Source organism: Paralichthys olivaceus, chromosome 6 (assembly GCF_024713975.1).
Source record: "Paralichthys olivaceus isolate ysfri-2021 chromosome 6, ASM2471397v2, whole genome shotgun sequence".
In the NCBI taxonomy this organism is placed as follows: Eukaryota; Metazoa; Chordata; class Actinopteri; order Pleuronectiformes; family Paralichthyidae; genus Paralichthys; species Paralichthys olivaceus.
Window position 1 is genome coordinate 24,541,178 of NC_091098.1, and position 17,547 is coordinate 24,558,724.

The 17,547-nt window shown below is 42.3% G+C and overlaps 2 protein-coding genes across 14 annotated transcripts; one reads left to right on the forward strand and one right to left on the reverse strand.

Moving 5' to 3' along the window:
- Positions 1–1,593: 1,593 nt before the first annotated feature.
- si:ch73-206d17.1 (tyrosine-protein kinase STYK1) lies at positions 1,594–7,051 on the forward strand. Of its 2 annotated transcripts, none has more exons than XM_020107451.2 (10): positions 1,594–2,251; positions 2,332–2,455; positions 2,553–2,684; positions 2,813–3,013; positions 3,385–3,566; positions 3,657–3,737; positions 3,960–4,177; positions 4,255–4,295; positions 4,400–4,496; positions 4,868–7,051. In XM_020107451.2, the coding sequence occupies exons 2-10, from the start codon at positions 2,407–2,409 to the stop codon at positions 5,037–5,039; spliced, it is 1,173 nt and encodes a 390-aa protein (XP_019963010.1). In that variant the 5' UTR covers positions 1,594–2,251; positions 2,332–2,406; the 3' UTR covers positions 5,040–7,051. The 2 variants fall into 2 exon arrangements, with proteins under 2 accessions (XP_019963010.1, XP_019963009.2); XM_020107450.2 differs by having other exon boundaries at positions 1,596–2,251; positions 3,654–3,737.
- On the reverse strand, positions 5,477–17,379 carry tmem269 (transmembrane protein 269). 12 transcript variants are annotated; one of them, XM_020107454.2, is made up of 8 exons: positions 17,030–17,379; positions 14,409–14,460; positions 12,125–13,606; positions 11,879–12,026; positions 11,619–11,716; positions 9,917–10,060; positions 7,981–8,181; positions 5,477–7,468 (listed from the first exon to the last, which is right to left on the reverse strand). In XM_020107454.2, the coding sequence occupies exons 4-8, from the start codon at positions 11,917–11,919 to the stop codon at positions 7,359–7,361; spliced, it is 594 nt and encodes a 197-aa protein (XP_019963013.1). In that variant the 5' UTR covers positions 11,920–12,026; positions 12,125–13,606; positions 14,409–14,460; positions 17,030–17,379; the 3' UTR covers positions 5,477–7,358. The 12 variants fall into 12 exon arrangements, with proteins under 12 accessions (XP_019963013.1, XP_069382870.1, XP_069382871.1 ...); XM_069526769.1 differs by lacking the exon at positions 14,409–14,460 and adding an exon at positions 14,272–14,347 and having other exon boundaries at positions 17,030–17,309; XM_069526770.1 differs by having other exon boundaries at positions 17,239–17,290.
- Between the last annotated feature and the right edge of the window lie 168 nt (positions 17,380–17,547).

Here is a 17,547-nt window from a genome sequence, read left to right on the forward strand (position 1 = left end):
CTCCCATCGAGCATCACCCGCTGCGATGATGCGAGAGCTGCTGCGTCAGTGTCGCATTGAGGAGGAAAGTGGTGCCTCTGGAGCTGGGGCGTCTCGATCCCTCACCACCGGAGTGTTGTGTTGTGTTGTTGTGTTGTGTGACAAAGAAACAACAACACCACAACATCAGCCTCCTCCACTCCGTCAGACCTCCGTGTTGTGGAGCAGCAGTGCTCCTCTTCCAAACAGCAACAACAAGAAGGAGACACCAGAAAACTTCAACAGCTGATTTCAAAAATAAAACCAGGCGTAGTTGTGGAGTGATCCCCGCTCCTCCTCCTCCGCTCAGTTCCTCCTCGAAGACTCCCGGAGAGGTAACTTTACTCTACGCACCTGTCCTCCTCCTCCTCCTCTCCTGTCCTCCTCCTCCTTCTCCTCCTCCGCGGTGACATCAGCGACTCAGTCCTTGGAAACGGGAAAACATACCCGGCTCTGCTGCGAGCCGGGCCGCGGATCTGATCCCTTCACAGCGGCGTGGTTCCCCCGGCTCCTGGTTCTCCGTTGCGCGCCGTGCGCCCTGCGTCTCCGGTGGCACCGCGCGGGAGGGCTTCTCTTCCCGCTGGAAACTACGCAGCAACAAGCAGCAGACGAGATCCGCTCAGGCATCGCTCCATAACTTTTTTTTTTTTTTTTTTAAAGATCTTTTTCCGTGTTGCTTCCTTGACTGCAGGGGGTTCTGTCCAATCAGAGGCCGGAGGAGGGACCTTCAGCCTTGCGATTGAACCAATGGAGACGAGGAAGAGGCGGGTCTCTGGTGATTTGGAAGCGCTGGATTTTGTTTCCACGGTTGTGTTGAGGAAGGCGGGGTTTTGGTTTGTGGTAAAATTGGGGACATTTTGAGTTTTGAATTTTTATTTCCCAGCAATGCAACAGGCCGCAGGTGATCCCAGGTGACTGAGGAGCTGCTCCTGTGCAGGAGAAGTGTCCTCCTCTCCTCCTCTGAGGCCGAGGCGACACGTTGGACTAGATTCCCTGCACAATCCTGCCCTCGTGTGTTTGTATTCGATGATGGCATCTTATTCCTGCACCAGATTCCACTCTGCTCCTCCAACATCTTGTTTCCCAGGATGCACTACAGCACGTGGCATTATATCACTTGGCCTGTCTACTGGGTTTTAGAATAGATTTTAAAAATGGTATCATCACATACCCTCTGCCTGTAATCTTCATTCTGCAAACCAGTGCTCAGAGCAACACAAGAGACAGAGGAAGTGTTTCTTCTGTTCAGAATCAGTTTAATTTTCTTTTTTTTAATGTTTTAGTGCTTTATTTTGTTATTTTTAATATTGAGTTTAACCAGATGTTGGTTTGTTTCATTGCTTTATCCATTCTCTTGCATTAACTTTTGTAATTGCACTGCATGTATTTTCAGTTTTTATGTCTGTGAAGCACTTTGTAAACTTTTTGAATTGAATGAATAAAGATTGTTATTGTTGTTGTTGTCATTGCTGATTCAATGAACGAAGCAAAATCCAAAATGTAGAACAGAGGTCACACGGGAGGACGAGAGAAGAGATCTTAGACTTTGTTCCAAACTTTATTTTTTTTATCTGTCACGTTTTCACCAGCTGCGACAAAGATTTCCTCACAAAAGACACAGCGATGCACAAATTGGTGTATTGTGTTTTAAATACAATAGTTTTTTAAGTACACACTTTTGTACTTTTGAAGAACCCATTACATTATCCCAGACAAACGGGCGGATCCAGGAATCACTTTCTTTATAGCTTCATTCATGGATCTTGAGAAAGAAATCAAATGTGTGTGTGTGACATTTGGAGAAGCTTGATTTAATGGAAGGGGGCCTTAAGTGGAGGTGTGTGTGACGGTGTCTTTTTACTTCTGTCTTACTTTATATTTTCAGTTTTCTAATGAGCCAAATTTCCCAGAAATATCCACATGAAATCAGCTCTTTATTACAAATAACAATCACAGTTTCTTCATTTAGCGGTAGGGGCTGCAGGAGGTGTGAGCACAGCACCTGTTTCTGTTATCGCTCCTGTTGATTTGTTAATGATCCACCGTCGGTCAACATCTCAGCTCACCACAGCGGTCAGCGCCCTCGCACACAGACCCAGCTGAGCTCATTTTCTAAAAGCAGTTGATAACAGCTTTGTTGTCGTTCCACCTCTCTGCTGCTGTTAACATCTTTATGATGTATCACGTTGTTGGAAATGTGTAATCTCTCCATCAAGAGGGCATCAGGTGACAGGTAGGAAAACTTAAAGTCATTTGGAGCCATTACTCTTTTATTTTTCAGTTCTATTCAGGACAGTTGTTTTCCGTCCACAGGGACAAACCTTTGAATTCCCTCTGTTGATATGATCCAATAATTCTCTCACACGTGAGAAATGTCAGCTGCTCCTCATGGATGTGGACACATCATGTGGCAACGACACCTCGCTCCCCATGTGCTGTGAGTTTCACATGCTCCAAAACGTATACGTTCCAAATTGTGATTCCCCCCCCTTCACTTTTCTCTGAACCTGCTCCTTCTCTCTCCTGTGGTGTAGCTGAGGAGTCGTCGGGTCCACTTGCTGTGATCATCATCCCGTCTCTGTTGGCTCTCAGCACGGTTTTAGTGGTGATCCTGATTTTCTACAGTCTCCACAAGAACAAGCAAAGAGGACAGAGCCCCTCAGATGGTATAAACTGCAATACCTTCATTGCCTCTCTTCATAAAACACAACGTTATTCTGAATGAATCCCTGAGAGCAATGCCTACAGGTCGTATGTATCTAATTCCCCAGCCTTGACTTTGTTTTTCTTACAGGCCGGCAGAGTGTAACGCTCAGTGCAGCTTCTGTAAACGCTCCAAAGGCCCGGCAGGATTTGTGTCCTTGGGAAATCCCTGAGGAGTGTGTCCTGGAGGGACTTGAGTTTTGGCAGACGGGCCGCTATGGCCCCATTTGTAAAGCTCAGCTGAAGAGGAGAGACGGTCCCTCCTCGGCCGTGGTGGTGAAGTCTCTTCGAGGTACAGCCTGAACCTGGGTGATCAGAGTAGATGGTGTTGTGTGAAGAGGTCGCTGGTAGTTATCCTGTAATTCTGTTATTTGTTTAAAGGTCCATTGTGAATATTTAGGTGAAAGAGATGTTTTTTATGGGATATAAAATAATCCAAGTGATGTTTCGACTAATGTTCCATCTTAATTGTTGTTTTCTTTACCCTAGAATGGGCCCGCTATATTTAAATACTTTATATTTTCATCAGAAGAATAGGAAGGCTACCACAGGTTATGTTTCCTGTTTGGAATGGGAGGGTGGTGTGAGGGGTGTTCAGCTGCAACATGACACTCCACCACTAGATGTCACTAAATTCTACACTGAACCTTTAACTCGGTACAGACGGGCCCAACCAACCTGAGGCGAAGGAGTTTGTGAAGTGGCTCCTGTTCCATGCCACAGTGTGTAAACATGACAATGTGGTGCGGATGTTGTTCTGTCAGACCAGACGTCTGCCCATGTATCTGCTCTTAGACGCCTACAGCCCAGGGAACCTCCTTCTCTTCCTGTGGACGCTCAGAAATGTAACGTCACTACACAAGCGCTGGACATAACCTGAACTTTAAATAAGATCAAACGTGCAAATGACGATAAATGTTTCCTCCCTCTAGAAGAACTCAGAAATGGCAGATCCATCGCAGAACGTCTCCGAGAGGTCGGTGTTTCTGGTGGCAAAGCAGGTTGCTGCTGGCTTGGTGAGTCACTTTGTGCAGACCAATTATTTCCCCACAAACAATTTGACTAAAATTAGCTCAATTTAGACGCCGGGCTCGGCTGAAGATGTCAGTCTGTACCGCAGCAGGTCACGATGAGCTTATCGTCTTTCCCCATCTGGAAAAGTGTTGTCGATCTTGAATTTTTAATGAATCTTTAACCCAGAGATTGATGTGTTTGTCTGCGATTGATTCCTCCCTCAGGATTACCTGATGTCGGAGCACAGGCTGGTGCATGGTGATGTGGCTGCCAGGAACATCTTAATTGGCCCTGGCCTCTCCGCCCGGGTGTCTGGACTGGGTGTAGCGTTTGAAGGTCGCAAAATGGATTCAGCATTTAGGCCGAGGGCGGCAGAGGTGCCTCTCAAATGGCAGGCTCCAGAGAGGATTACAACACAGCTCAGTATCGACAGGAGTGATGTGTAAGTTCTGGCGAAGAAAACAAAACACGAAAAAGTCCTAGAATGCAGAATTAGTTCATATTCTCTTCTCTCTACAGGTGGTCATTTGGGATCTTACTGTATGAACTGGTGACTTTAGGTAAAGCACCATCTCCTGTTATCTATCAACAAATTATCTTATCCTTCTTCACGTCTTTTCAGATGAGTGTATTTTAAAGTCTCGTCTTCTTGGTTCTATCCCAGGCTCTCCTCCCTACCCAGAGCTAGAGCCGCAGTCTGTGCTTCCAAAGCTGCAGGCGTCTTATCGAATGCAGAGGCCTGGGAATTGTGGAGGACCTTTGTAAGTAAACTACTAAAAATAATTGGTTCTTCTTAGCATGGACAACCAGAGTGACGCGCAGTAGAGTGGCTCCCATCTCACAATAATAAAGAAAGTGATCCCAGATCTATCACGATCTGTGCCAAAATCTGTAACTGTACAGCTGCTCAAAAAGCCCATGAAACCACATTACATCCACTAGACCAGCCCCCTTAAAGATCCATGAGGTATTCTCTGTGATAATTCTTCATTGAAGCAGCTTGTTGGTGGATTTTCTTTCCCCTGAGCAATGACAGGCCAGCCTCCTCCCCCTCCACGTTCAAACCTTTACAGAAAATGATTGTCTGTAGGTACCAAGATGTCAAACCATCCCTCTGTGTGTATTCTTCTAGGTACGATCTGATGAAGTACTGCTGGATGTGGAGCTTCAAAGACCGACCTGCGTTCTCCGCCATCATCAAGCTGCTGGAGTCCTCCCTGCACTTTGCAGACGTTAAACCTCTTCATGTTCCTGAGGTCATAGATGTGTTTGACTATAACAGAAAGGCAGGACTATCCACGTAGTCCATATATTTACTCAGGATGCAACATAGACTTTAAATAAAGATGGACGACAGCATCTCTACCTTCTCCCACAAAAATGAAGCCAACATAACCCAGATATGCATCATCTGGAGCCAGAGCCTTTGCAGCAGTGGTCGTCATGTGGAGCTACAGTATTGCAGTCCCGCCGTTACACGTGTTTCGATCAATCACGAGTCAGTATCAGTTGTTAATCAGGATGTTTCACCATGTTTTATAACCATCTTGGAGAGTTTGGGCCATGACCTTTAATGTAACCAGCCACCAGGGGGCGAAAAAGATGACAGCTTCACTTTTTGGGAGCTGTTGTCCATCTATACTCTTTGTTCTTCAGAATTATGTCTTCCATTGAATTTAAACCCTGCAAGTCCTCCAGCACACGAAAAATAATGGATTGAAATAAAAACACTGACAGCAAGTTATTTCAATTTCCCCTTTATTGTCAAAAAAAGTACACACTTGAAAGCACAGATCTCATCATTCATCCAGATCTATGTTCTTCTTTCGAATCATTGGGCGAAGTACAGGTTTTGTATCTCAAATGCTCTCGGCATGCATACGTCAATGTGACTTTACAGTTTGAAAACCAAAACACACACACACACACACACACACAGGAAAGCTGAATGCACTCGTGAATGAACTAGAGTAGATTTAAGTTCAGTCTGTGTATGAACGGTAATCATGAACCAAATCAAGAGCCAGGGTGGGTTTAAACCCATATCTGAATCAGAGGTCATGACCTTTTGTATTGATGTTTTTAAAATGTAGGTCTTGATTCATGACATTCTGCTCCGTCTGTTCAGTTTTCCCTCAGAAGAGTTTGGAGTTTTTGCTTATACAAGTTACAAATGGATAAAAATCACAAGAAATCAAATTGTGAATAACGCCCTTCCCTTTATTCTGACAGCTGTGAGTAGGTGTAATTTAAATATGGGGGATGAGAACAGATAAATCATCTTGTTTTTCGATCATGCTTCTGAAAAAATCCCTTCAAATCTATGTAATCTCCCCATTTGTCGCACACACGTATACAGGGAGGGAGAAATACACCAGATGTAAGACACAAAGTTGTTCTCGCTTGAAAAGGACTGACAAAAAATACTGAGTTCAGGTCAAGTTAAAGAGGAATTTAAAGTCTGGCTGCACATTTCACACAGACTGTCGTGCTACAAAAATATCTTTGAGATGTTATCCATAACCACTAGATGGCAGGATTGACAGTCTGTGTTGTTGCTCTTTATATATTCAGTGTGTAGAATCTGGTGACATCAAGTGTTGAAGTTACATGTTGCAGGGTAAAGAAAAACCACAACCAGTACAATTTAGATGAAACACACGAGTGAAAACATCACAACGATTATTTTAAATTCAATTTCTGTAAATAGATCCCTTTCACCTAAATCTTGGACCTTTAATCTCGTGTGGAAAAAAACGTCTGCAGCCGAGATATTTATGATTTTCAGCATCTACTCAGGATGCATTTCTGACTCTTCTAACACACCATGTCATGGACAGACTCACAACTTGGTGAAAATGGAAGAAAACAAGAACCCTGATTAACAAAAGCTGCAGTTGGAGTACGCTCGCTTTCACGTCAACTGTTTTAAAACGTGCATTCAAACTGCAAATGGAATAAAAACGATAACAGAAGAGAGTGGATCTCTCCCATGGTCCAAAGACATTAAGGTGTGCGATACAGATTTTAACGACACACCATGAGCTGAATACCATGAAAGCAAATTGACCCCAACCATGAACCACAAACGTTGACCGATGTCACAGGTGCTGTGCGTGTGTTCATTACTGTGTTATAGATAAGAGAGACAGGGCACGCAGTCTAGAATCTCAAAAAATGCTGCTGAGAAATAAAACTCGTGGATTAAAGGTCTTGTCTGCATAGTGCAGCACATGGACAGTTAACTCACAACTCTACGCTCAAACACCGTGGAAATCCTATTAGTGGTTGTGATGTCTCGTGTGGTTGCCAAACTAAATATAAAAAATATATGAGAAAAGTATGCAATCATTTCATCTGAAATTTTACCCATCGACGAAAGATTGGATTAACACTGAAGCAGGGAGATTACAAGCTGCACACTCACGACTCATAACTCCCCGTCATCCAGGTTCTGTCTCATCAAATTAAAGGTCAAATAGAGCAAGTGTTAGCCTGCATGAGCATGTTCAGCTTGAATCCTCCATGGCGGTGGGGAGCAGCAACAGTCCGGAAGAACTAAATTCAACCAGATAGGCCGGAGGTGAACCTACTGCGAGTTGTCGACCAGTCCCCCCCTATTCCTACACTTTACTGCTCCAAAGGGAAGTCGGGAACAAAACGTAGGAGAAACACCAGAGCAGATAGTACACGCACATGGGGGGGGATGACGAGCAGAACAGCATGACGACTCCTGAGAATAAAAAGTAAGAAGAAAGTAAAAGTTAAATGGGATCAATCAAATCATCAGCTGATTGTATTTTCGGTTTGTAGGACTGTGCAGGGGGCGATGAAGGATTACTTATGAAAATTATGAAATTATATTGTTGCAGCCAAATTAAATTCAATTGAAGTCAATGGAACCTCTTCTTCAGACGTAGTAAAACAACATGACATGCCTCCATACTGTTTGATTGGTGTCATCCAAATGTCCGAAAGCCCCGACATTCATAATCGACTTGAAACGGCGTAATTTACACTAAGTTTTAAGCCTAGTGGCTCAAAACAGTTGAAGCAGTTGACCTCTGTGGGTTACTGCGTATTTACTGTGTATTTCATGATGCTTTACCTAGTACAAATGAAAATGTATTCATCTTTATTGTTTGCAGTTGGTGGCAGGAGATTCAGAGACAGTTATGTTTTCATAAAAACCATCTACATTAAAAAAAACACTTATAGGGACAGTTTTTGAAAATGGCTCCATACCTCCAGCGTAAACGACTTTTTTCCAGGCCTGCGACTCCAGCACTTTGTCATGGGGGTAGAAGTTCTGATTGATCATGAAGAGGATCATGGCGACGACCACGATGCGCAGCACGGCCATGTTTCCCCCCGACAGCATCGTGGCACAGGTGAGGATGGCTGAGGCGTAAGTGCAGGGCAGGCCGCGGTACATAAACGGGATTCCTGAGTTCGCAAACAAAAACAAATCCACAGTAAGTCATTTAAATATTATCGACACAACGATCACACTTCTTGATAAGATTTGACTCTTCAGTTGTATTGTTGAGGAGTTTATGTTAATCCTCACACATGCATACTGTATATGCCACTATATACCGTATTATGTATATATAGTGTGTATTACATTATATCTGTACAGACACTCCCTTCTCAGTACCCAAGGTCAGGTTATAGATTAAGGACCAACCATCAGTGCATTGTAGTGTCTACGCTTGGAGACTTTCAAATCTACCTCAGATGCCCAAGACAGAGAGGCAGCGTTTGTTTATTGTTTCACCTTCTGGTCTCCTTAATGCATCAAGTCTACATTACAATCCTCTGCATAAGACATCAGCTGCTGCCAGAGTTCTCCTTTCACCAGCTTCCAGAAAACTTCCAGAACAAGTTCGCGTCACGAACAGGATCTCAACACAGCGATGATACGGTAAACTGCAAATGTGAAGTTATTCTTAAGATTTGATTTACCGTGTCAGAGCTTGAGGAGATCATAGAGAAAACGTGAACATTTCTGCTATTTGGACTGTAAATCAAAGGCAAGTCTGTGTGTGCAGGGCAGCCTGTCGTTTCTTTCTTAGAAGACTGGTCACATGCCCAACGAGAGTCAAATCGAAACTGAATGAGCAGAAATTCAAGGAAGTGAACTTAGCTGTAGTGAAAACTGTATATTTATAATATCATGATGCACTGTACTTGTGTGCCAAGTCTGTACTAAATGTGTTTACCAGTGCTTGGTTGGTTTCCGGGGCGACTTCGGGTCGCAGCCGGCACCGGCAAAAGCCGCCACCTGGTTACACCCTAACTTTGGTGTAATCAGCAGTTTGGTGAGGAGCCTGTGTCCATCGGGAAAGATAAGAAAAAGACTGTGGTGCGTTAATTGAACCCCACAGCCCCCAAAAGGAAGGGATGTTCCCGGGGCGGCTTTGGGGCTGCACTCGACACAGGGGGACTCACCTGAAGTTTAAACTATAGAAAATATGTTTTTGAAGCAGTGCGAAGAGGCCTCTGTCGTTTAAATCAATAACGGGGATTATCTACTCTGTGTTCTTTGGGAAAAGTAGAGCCTCTGTTCGGAATCCTTTAAGTTTGCCACTGATGATGTAGTAAAGCAAAGTGTGACTGTGGAAGCTCTGATGCTGCAGCAGGGTTTCATGATAAGCATAAGCAAATGTTTTTATTTTTTAAATTGATGTTAAGATGCCAACAAGGGAAATAATCAGTCCACGGCCGAGGTTAAAACTAAACTGTGAACACTTTGTTTAAAAAAAAAGCAAAAGTGTCCAGTACAGTAAATCAGTCCACCAGTGATAAACAGGCAAAACAAAGTGCCTGGTCCGCAGCAATGTTTTGCTCCAGAATGCCAGCTGGAGTCACAGGCAGATAAAAAGATAGACTTCAAGAATGTTGTGTCTGTTACTGCGCTCCTGTGTGAGTGGACTGATGGAGAATGGCCAGTGGCTAATGGGTTAGTTACTTGCCTTCTGGCAAAAGCACAAAGTCGCAACCATTTACAGTGATTCTAGATAAGATGCTGGTGTTGATTTAAGTAAAGTAAATAGTTAAGAGGTTGGCCAGTCTGTCTGTGATCCCTTTTGTTTCTGTTCCTCCAGAAAACGTCCATAACAGATATAATTTGCATGGCTTATAAAATATACGGTTAGCACTACATTTGGGAATTTACCAGTTGAGTAGAAACAGAGGCGGACGAACACTGACAGGACGTAGCACACACAAAGGATGTTGTCCAGCAGGCCAGATGTCCTCAAGAGCAGTGACGTGGCGATTCCAAAGGTTGTGAAGTCAGCAAAATCATCCAGCTTCGCACCTGAGCATGAAAAAGAATATTTGAATACATGAATGTTACTTTGAGAATTATGACACCATTCAAGTGCCTCAGTCAGAGATGTTTACATTAAAAGGGTAGATACTGTGTGTTATCTCCTCTGTATGGTCCCTGCTGATGTCACCATCACATGACACCAACGTGGAGCGTGTATGTGCAAAAAAAAAAATTCCAAGTGGAAATTTCAGCGTCAGCCCGACAGCCAGTCATTCAATAAACAACATTCTCCGCTGCCTCGTCTCTTTATCCCTCAGGAGCCCGGAGAATGTTTTCAGCGGATGAGGACGAGGTGATTCAGGCCACGGCTCAAACGAACGAGGTGGAATTCTAACAAGCCCAGGGGTCAACAATTTTAGAAATTTCAGATATGCAGAGAACTCAAAGCAACAGGGATAAAATAGACAATCGGAGCGTGATCCTGTGGAATTAGGCTGCTTAATCAGAAAGTGTTTGTTCATTTGACAAAAATACGTGGGGGGGCACAACAGCATTCACCTGCAAAGTCATGCAGAAAAACCTCGTCGGGACACAAAGAACAGAAATGTGCAGCTGACGAAAGTATTGTGGTGCACCTGGGAGCTATTTTGGGATTTTGAGAAAATGTGAAGCAGCTATTTGTGTCCTGATGACTATAGAACTAGCGCAGAGCCTGTTTTAAACCGACCTGGTAATAACTTTATTTGTTCTGAACAAGGATACAAAGTGCGTCACAACATACATGGCAAAAAAATTAATGGATAAAAAATAGATTCAAGGATTCAATCCAAACATTTTTTTGTGTTCTCTTGTTCTGTGTTGATGCGCTGTGCTGAGTCGTCCTTACTTTTTCAATATACTGTCCCTTTGTATTGTTTTTGTGATGGAGGTTGTGATGCAGAGTGACATTTAAAAAAACTTTGTGTTCATCCTACCTGGTTTACCTGCAGTGAAGTTTTTGGCGTCGATGTTTTGCATCGTCAACTGAATTATCCTTATTACTTTTAAAAGTGGTTGTGTTATTTCTTACATTTAGAGTTTAAAGCATAGCAGCAACAAAATGAGATATATTCTATGACTATGTATCCATGACAACGGTGTCTCATTCCGATAGTATGATAGAAATACAAATAATTTAATTATCAAGCAGGTTTAACCCAGCTGTCAACAGCTGCTGCAGTTTATCCGAGGACGTAGAGGAAGACTTGTTTTCAACTCGCTCCACAGAGTGAGGACACGCTGCCCCGCCCCCCACTACAGAGCACTGGTCGTGTGTATGTGTATTTGCTCGTTACATTCGTACCTAAACCCTACTAGTAACACCAAGTACAGAAACAACTCAACAGACTCTGAGTCGACAAGGCTCCAGTTACATCAAATAAAATATGTATGATTGTTCTCTCGGACACACCCAGAGTTTCCTTTTACTGCTTTACCCTCTTTGTTGAAGACTTAGCGAGGCCAAATAAGAATGTCCAGACAAAGCACTGAGCTGGAAGCTGTGCCAAGACCGCGGCTGGAGTTCTATTTCGGTAAGAGCTGGTGACCACAACACTGCACTTACCCAGCGCCGAGCAGGCATCCAGTCGCCTGGCAACTGCCCCATCAGCATAATCCAGCAGGTAGCCAATCAGAACCAGCCAACATGCAGCATGATGGTGCCTGGACAAACCAAGCAAGTGTTAGGTTTTGGCTTTTTCCGTGAGCGCAGCTCAATTAAAAGGGTAAAATGTCGATAGTGGAACAGGGTTGAAACTTGTGCAAGTGTACAGCTGAGCTTGACTTGACATATCAGTACAATTGAATGATGGCGTGTTCGCTTACCCGTTGAGACTGCTGAGAATGGAGGCCATGCCCATGACCATGTTGGCGACGGACAGAGCGTTCGCTGCATTTTTACGGGCGAACTCCTTGATGTGGAGCCTGGCGGCCTGATCACTCAGAAAGAGCTTGTTGGTGCACTGGAAGAAACCTGAGACCACACAATGACAGCGGTCAGGAGCTGTCCCTGTCGGGTCAATAACCCTGGCTGTGGTTTAAAAGCTAAATCCCTGTCTGTGACTCCCTGACCTTCTGATGAGTGAGTCTGAATGGGAACAGTCTAGTGATTATATCCCAGTTTGAGTCAGACTCCAGTTGAGGTGACAGGAAAATTTCTGAAAGTAATCATAAAGATATACCAGGATAGTAATGTTTTGTAAATCATCGTTCATTTTAACCAAATTATAACTATGAAGCTGAATCCCCGTCTTATGTAAAAGAAGTATCACTTACCAAGACGTATGTTCAATGGATGGAGACCAACCTTACGATACATTCATCCTTTCTCAGATCACTAAAATAAATTTGTTACTCTACATTCACTCAGCCTCCAGCATGCAACATTTAACACAGCCTCGCCTCATCAGTCTATGCAAAATTACACATAACTACTAGAAAAAATGGCCACACTCTCATGCATTAAACTTCAAATATCTAGATATTTGAAAGTAAAAATCTGAAAATGATGCATGTGAAGTGTTAGATCTCAAACGTGAACTTATCAGGGGTCAAATACACACAAACACTGGTGTGAGGGAACAAGCTGTGAACACTGAGGGGACTAACACATACACCACTGCCTACAGTGAGCTTGAACTGGACCTAATGCAGTGACACATACCAGACGTGAGATCAATTAGCCCGTTAACTCTGATCAAACCTAGTGACCTGAGACGAGGACCGGCAGCAGCACTCACAGCTATACTGTTCCCGTCAACACCACTGCAGCCCCGGATTTAAAGGGGATCTGTGGTGTGAAGATAAATCTGCAACCTCACCTGGTTTCAATGTCATTTTAACGTGATTTCAAAGTTACATCTTGAAAAGAAATCGTTTAACAGGACTTTTGTTTGCTTTAAAGGTCCAGTGTGTAGAGTTTAGTGACATCTAGTGGTGAGGTTGCATGTTGCAGCCGAATACCGCTCATCTCGTCGTCCCCTTCCAAACATGACAGAAAACCTTCGTTAGCCGCCAGTTGTCATAAAAACTCAATTACTGATGTGAATATAAAGTATTTAAATATAAAAGGCCCAAAACAGCAATTAGTACAATTTAGTTAAAACATAATACTCCTAGTGAAAAAAATCACTAGGAGTATTTTATATTCAATTTCGGCCAATAGATCCCTTTAAGCTAAATCTTACACACTGAACCTTTAAGTGCAAATTTGTAAAAGTTATAATTCTAACTTTAAAAAAGGATACATTCACTACGTCAGTCAGCAAGATGGAATGACTGCTGCCGCACTCCATCAAAACAATCTGCCTCCGCCCCCACGAGGCTGTGATGTTTTCTAAGTGTCGACATAGAAACCTTTGTTCCGTCCCCCGGTCTTGTGAGCTTTTTGATTTTCTCTCAAGTCTTGGTACTGCCCAAAGACATTTTATGCACAGACAATGACCTGCAAACTTCTTTTTTTTTCTAAACCTTGAGGAATAACAACCCTTCAAGTGTTTTTCACCCTGAACTTCCTGTGATTCCAAAGCCAGGCGAGTTCAGGGGACTCTTCATCTGAAAGAAAACAGCGTATGAGACACAGCAGAAAGCAAAAAATAACTCACACTTTGACTTGACAGCATGCTTTTAAAAAAAAAACTTGAATATTCTCAAATCGAAACAAAAACTTGACAATTTATGAAAATTATGTAACTGGAAAGTTATATACATGAATAATCAGGTTTGTTATTTTTTGTTATAGCCAATAATATTAAATCAACAGAGCCTCACAGAAGCTGTGAGGCTACCGAGCGTGCTGTCAAGTTTTACTCTGACCACTTTACAATCTGTCTTGGTCACTACTAAAACAAAAGAGGATAAAGCCAGAGACAAACTAACTTTTTTTTTCAATTTCTATTCAGGTCTCTATTTCTGGATTAATGCCTGAAGAGTGCAAAGCATGATGGGAAAGCTCTTGTTATGTAACACCCTGCTATGTTACCTGGTAACCAGACTAAGCGAAAGAAATTCACAACTGGGAAAATCAAAAGTGAACTTACAACACAGTTTAAACTATTTGTTTAAATGTTAAATTAACATGTTTTAACGTAGTAAAATGAAAACATTGAAATTGCAATTAATTATAAATAGTGCACATCAATCACAGGATATTTAATCCTGTATATTCTATAATGTAATTCCTCAAAAGAATCATGTAGCCCATGCATCTTTAAAATTACCTCCGCAACATGAGTGGCTGTTTCCCTGCCCAATTTAATCCAAGCAAACCTCGTCTTTAATCTGTGGCCCCCGCACCTGCACATGATGTAAATACAGTAATCCAGATTAAAGATGAGATTGACACACTGGTACCTACCAGAGGAGAGAGTCAGGAGGATCATGATTGTCTCAGGTTCACAGCAAAACAGCTAAAAGATTAAAAAGATATACATCACTTACATCATATTGAACTGTGAAGACAAAACCTTTTCAGTGGCTGCTCTGCATGAAACATTAAAATAATAATCGTCACGAGGTTGTTGGTTTTGGCAGAGTTTTATATACACATGTAAATATCAAGAAGGACATTTTGGTTTTGACTGGTCCTGCTGGTTTCAGGTGCTCAATTTAAATTGAATTCAAATGGGATTTAAATAGTCTTATTTTTCATTAAAGCATTGTTTGCGAGTTCCTGTATTGTGTTAACATGAGATCTCAATGACACAGCCTGATTAAATAAAGATTATTTCAAAGTAACCCATCTCATTTTAATCGATATTTTCGGGATTAACCCTCTACCGCATTAGTACATCTCAAGTTAACTGAAGGGCAGCCATCTTTAACTGTTTATTTATTTTTAAAATAAATCTTTACGTTTGATTGAACATATAAACATTTCAGCACATGACAACGAAATCCTGTTTGCATCTCCTTCTCCGTGGGCATGTGAAACTGGAGATGTCGTGGTCTGAGGGCTCCAGAAATTGACTCATTCTGAAGTAATTAGGTACAATTCTGTCAAAAACAATAGAAAGACAATCTCTGATGAATAAACTGTTTAATTTTTTAACTTCAAAACCAGTTTAGAATGGTTTAAGATAAGTTCTTCGTCAATTTGTTTCCATATGAAGGTGACCTGGGTGCATTCAAGCTATTGAACTGAATTACATGGCACAAGGTTACACAAGGAGAGTTTATTTAAAACTTTTAATCACATTTATAAAGGTAAAAAAAACACCATCACGACTTTTTAGGACCATTATCTGGATTGTAAATGACACTAACAACATGTTTCTGTCTCTGTCATTTCTTATTTAAACAACAAAGGAGAGAGTACTCAGTGATTTCTGTTCTTTAGCCCCTGAGACCAGCTGCTGTTTGACTCATCCTCAGCACCAGTCCCACTTTACTGCAGCACCGACATCCATCCTCACAAAACCATCACCAGAGGCAGGAGATGCTAAAACAGCTGATCAGGAAGAAACAGAGGTGTGTGTGTGTGTGTGTGTGTGTGTGTGTGTGTGTGTGTGTGTGTGTGTGTGTGTGTGTGTGTGTGTGGAGGGCACCTTGTCTTTGCAGATATTTGGTGTCAAATGCAAAAAAATTTTCGCTGATATATTCAAAATATTTAGCTCACTTTCTTCACATTTAGCAAAAGGTGTTTAGTTTGTCCAGGTTTGACGACTGTAAAAAAACATGGCGGCCTCCGCAGAGAGAACCGGTTCCCGATGTAAATATTAAGAATTTGAATATAAAGGGTCCAACAATTTAGATGAAACACAATAATGAATGAAAACATCACTCGGATTATTTCACATTCAATTTCTGCAAATAGATCCCTCTCACCTACTTGACCTTTAAATGTCAAATCTAAATATTAAATCTAAATATTAAATCTAAATATTAAATCTAAATATTAAATCTAAATGTTATATTTAAATACAAATGTTTAATCTAAATGTTAGTTTTAAATGTTTAATATAAATGTCTTTGCCTAATTTAAAGCTTAATATTTAGGAAATAAGCAAAGATCCACGCCCCCTTGAACTTCCGTCAGGCCACACAGCCCCGCCCACATAACAGCATGAACTGGTCATCATCCAGTTTAACTCGCGCACGCACGCGCACGCACAGAAAAAAAAAAGTTTCACTGTTGGTGCTGCCTTCAGGTGCTGTCGAAAAACCAAAAACTCTGCTGGGTGACGCAGAGTCTATGGTAGAGTACCACGAGGACAGTTCAGGGGGCGTGGGATATTTGCCAATTTCATGACTATTTAGCTTTACACTCGTCGAGATATTCAGATTTAACGTTGACGTTAAGATAAAACATTTACACTCTCGCTTCTCTTCATTGGCTCCCTGTCTGTTTTCTGAATCGATTTTTGAAGATTTTACTGATCACTTCTGAAGCACCTGCCCCCGGAGCCACGTCCCAGAATCGTGAAGTGTGTCTGCAGCAGCTTTGTGTCCTCATGGATCCTGCAGGTCCAGAGTCCAGGCTGAAAACCGGTTCACTTCCTTTTAATCACCATTTTTACCGCTTCCCTGCATGTTCACACGCACTCTTCTGGCTCTGTCACAACGCCCCATTTTTTTAAAAAACTCTGTTCTTAAACAGTGTGCTATTTTTAGATTTAACATTTAGATTTAGGTTTTAATATTTACATTTGACGTTTACGCATAGATATAGCATTTAACATGAATATTTAAAATTGATATTTAACATTTTAAAATTTAGATTTAGAAAATAGCATTTTAAGATTATATTTAACATTGAATTGTTTCACATATGTGGAGAACGTGAGCAGAATAGTTGAAACACACAAAGCTGTGAGTGGATGTTTGGACACTTGACGCCCCACACTTCGCAGAGGTCGGAGCCAGTGACGCAGCTGCGTCACAAACAAATACTGAGAGAAATGAGCGTGAAGCGGAGCAGCCTCTGATTCTACACAACACGAAATCACTTCCATCACACAGGAGGCGTCGGGATCTTACCAGAGAGCAGCTCCTCAGATCACACGGCCTCCGCAAAAATTACCCAAAGTGAGGGAGACGTCTAACCGCGCACGAGCCAAACCCCAGTCTGAGCCTGTCTGTTCTGCGTCACGCGCACCGATGTGTGTTGCTGTGTGTGCTGTGTTGTCTCTGGAGCGCGTGCAGTCTTCACAGAGTCAGGAACATGGAAACAACATGTGTCTGTTTACCTGTCAACTCCACAGCAGCGTTCTGCAGCGCGTCCTTTTAAAGCCGAGAGCGACTCTGATGGAATATTCCACCGGATGTGACGCGGCTGTTCTTCCACAACACTTGTTGGTGGGGTTTTTGTTTTAGTTTTTTTTTTTTTTTTTTTGTAGGCTGCCGCTTTGTTCCGGAAAGATTTCCACACACAGAGTTAGAGATTTTAACTGAGATGATTGAATTCATTCACGTGTTTGTGATGAAACCACACATCAGATCAAGTCAACAGGGAAACAACAGAGAGCTTTGATGTTTGCCACTTCAAACACTTTTCT

Excerpts from the sequence above, each read along its gene's own strand:
- si:ch73-206d17.1 (XM_020107450.2), top strand. The coding sequence starts at position 2,407 with ATGGATGTGGACACATCATGTGGCAACGACACCTCGCTCCCCATGTGC. Across the intron at positions 3,567-3,653 it reads TCCTGTGGACGCTCAGAAAT|AAGAACTCAGAAATGGCAGA; the intron begins GTAACGTCACTA and ends TCCTCCCTCTAG. Across the intron at positions 4,296-4,399 it reads GTATGAACTGGTGACTTTAG|GCTCTCCTCCCTACCCAGAG; the intron begins GTAAAGCACCAT and ends GTTCTATCCCAG.
- tmem269 (XM_020107453.2), bottom strand. The coding sequence starts at position 14,433 with ATGATCCTCCTGACTCTCTCCTCTG. Across the intron at positions 12,027-14,408 it reads CCTCCTGACTCTCTCCTCTG|GTTTCTTCCAGTGCACCAAC; the intron begins GTAGGTACCAGT and ends GTGTGGTCTCAG. Across the intron at positions 10,061-11,618 it reads GGATGCCTGCTCGGCGCTGG|GTGCGAAGCTGGATGATTTT; the intron begins GTAAGTGCAGTG and ends TTTCATGCTCAG.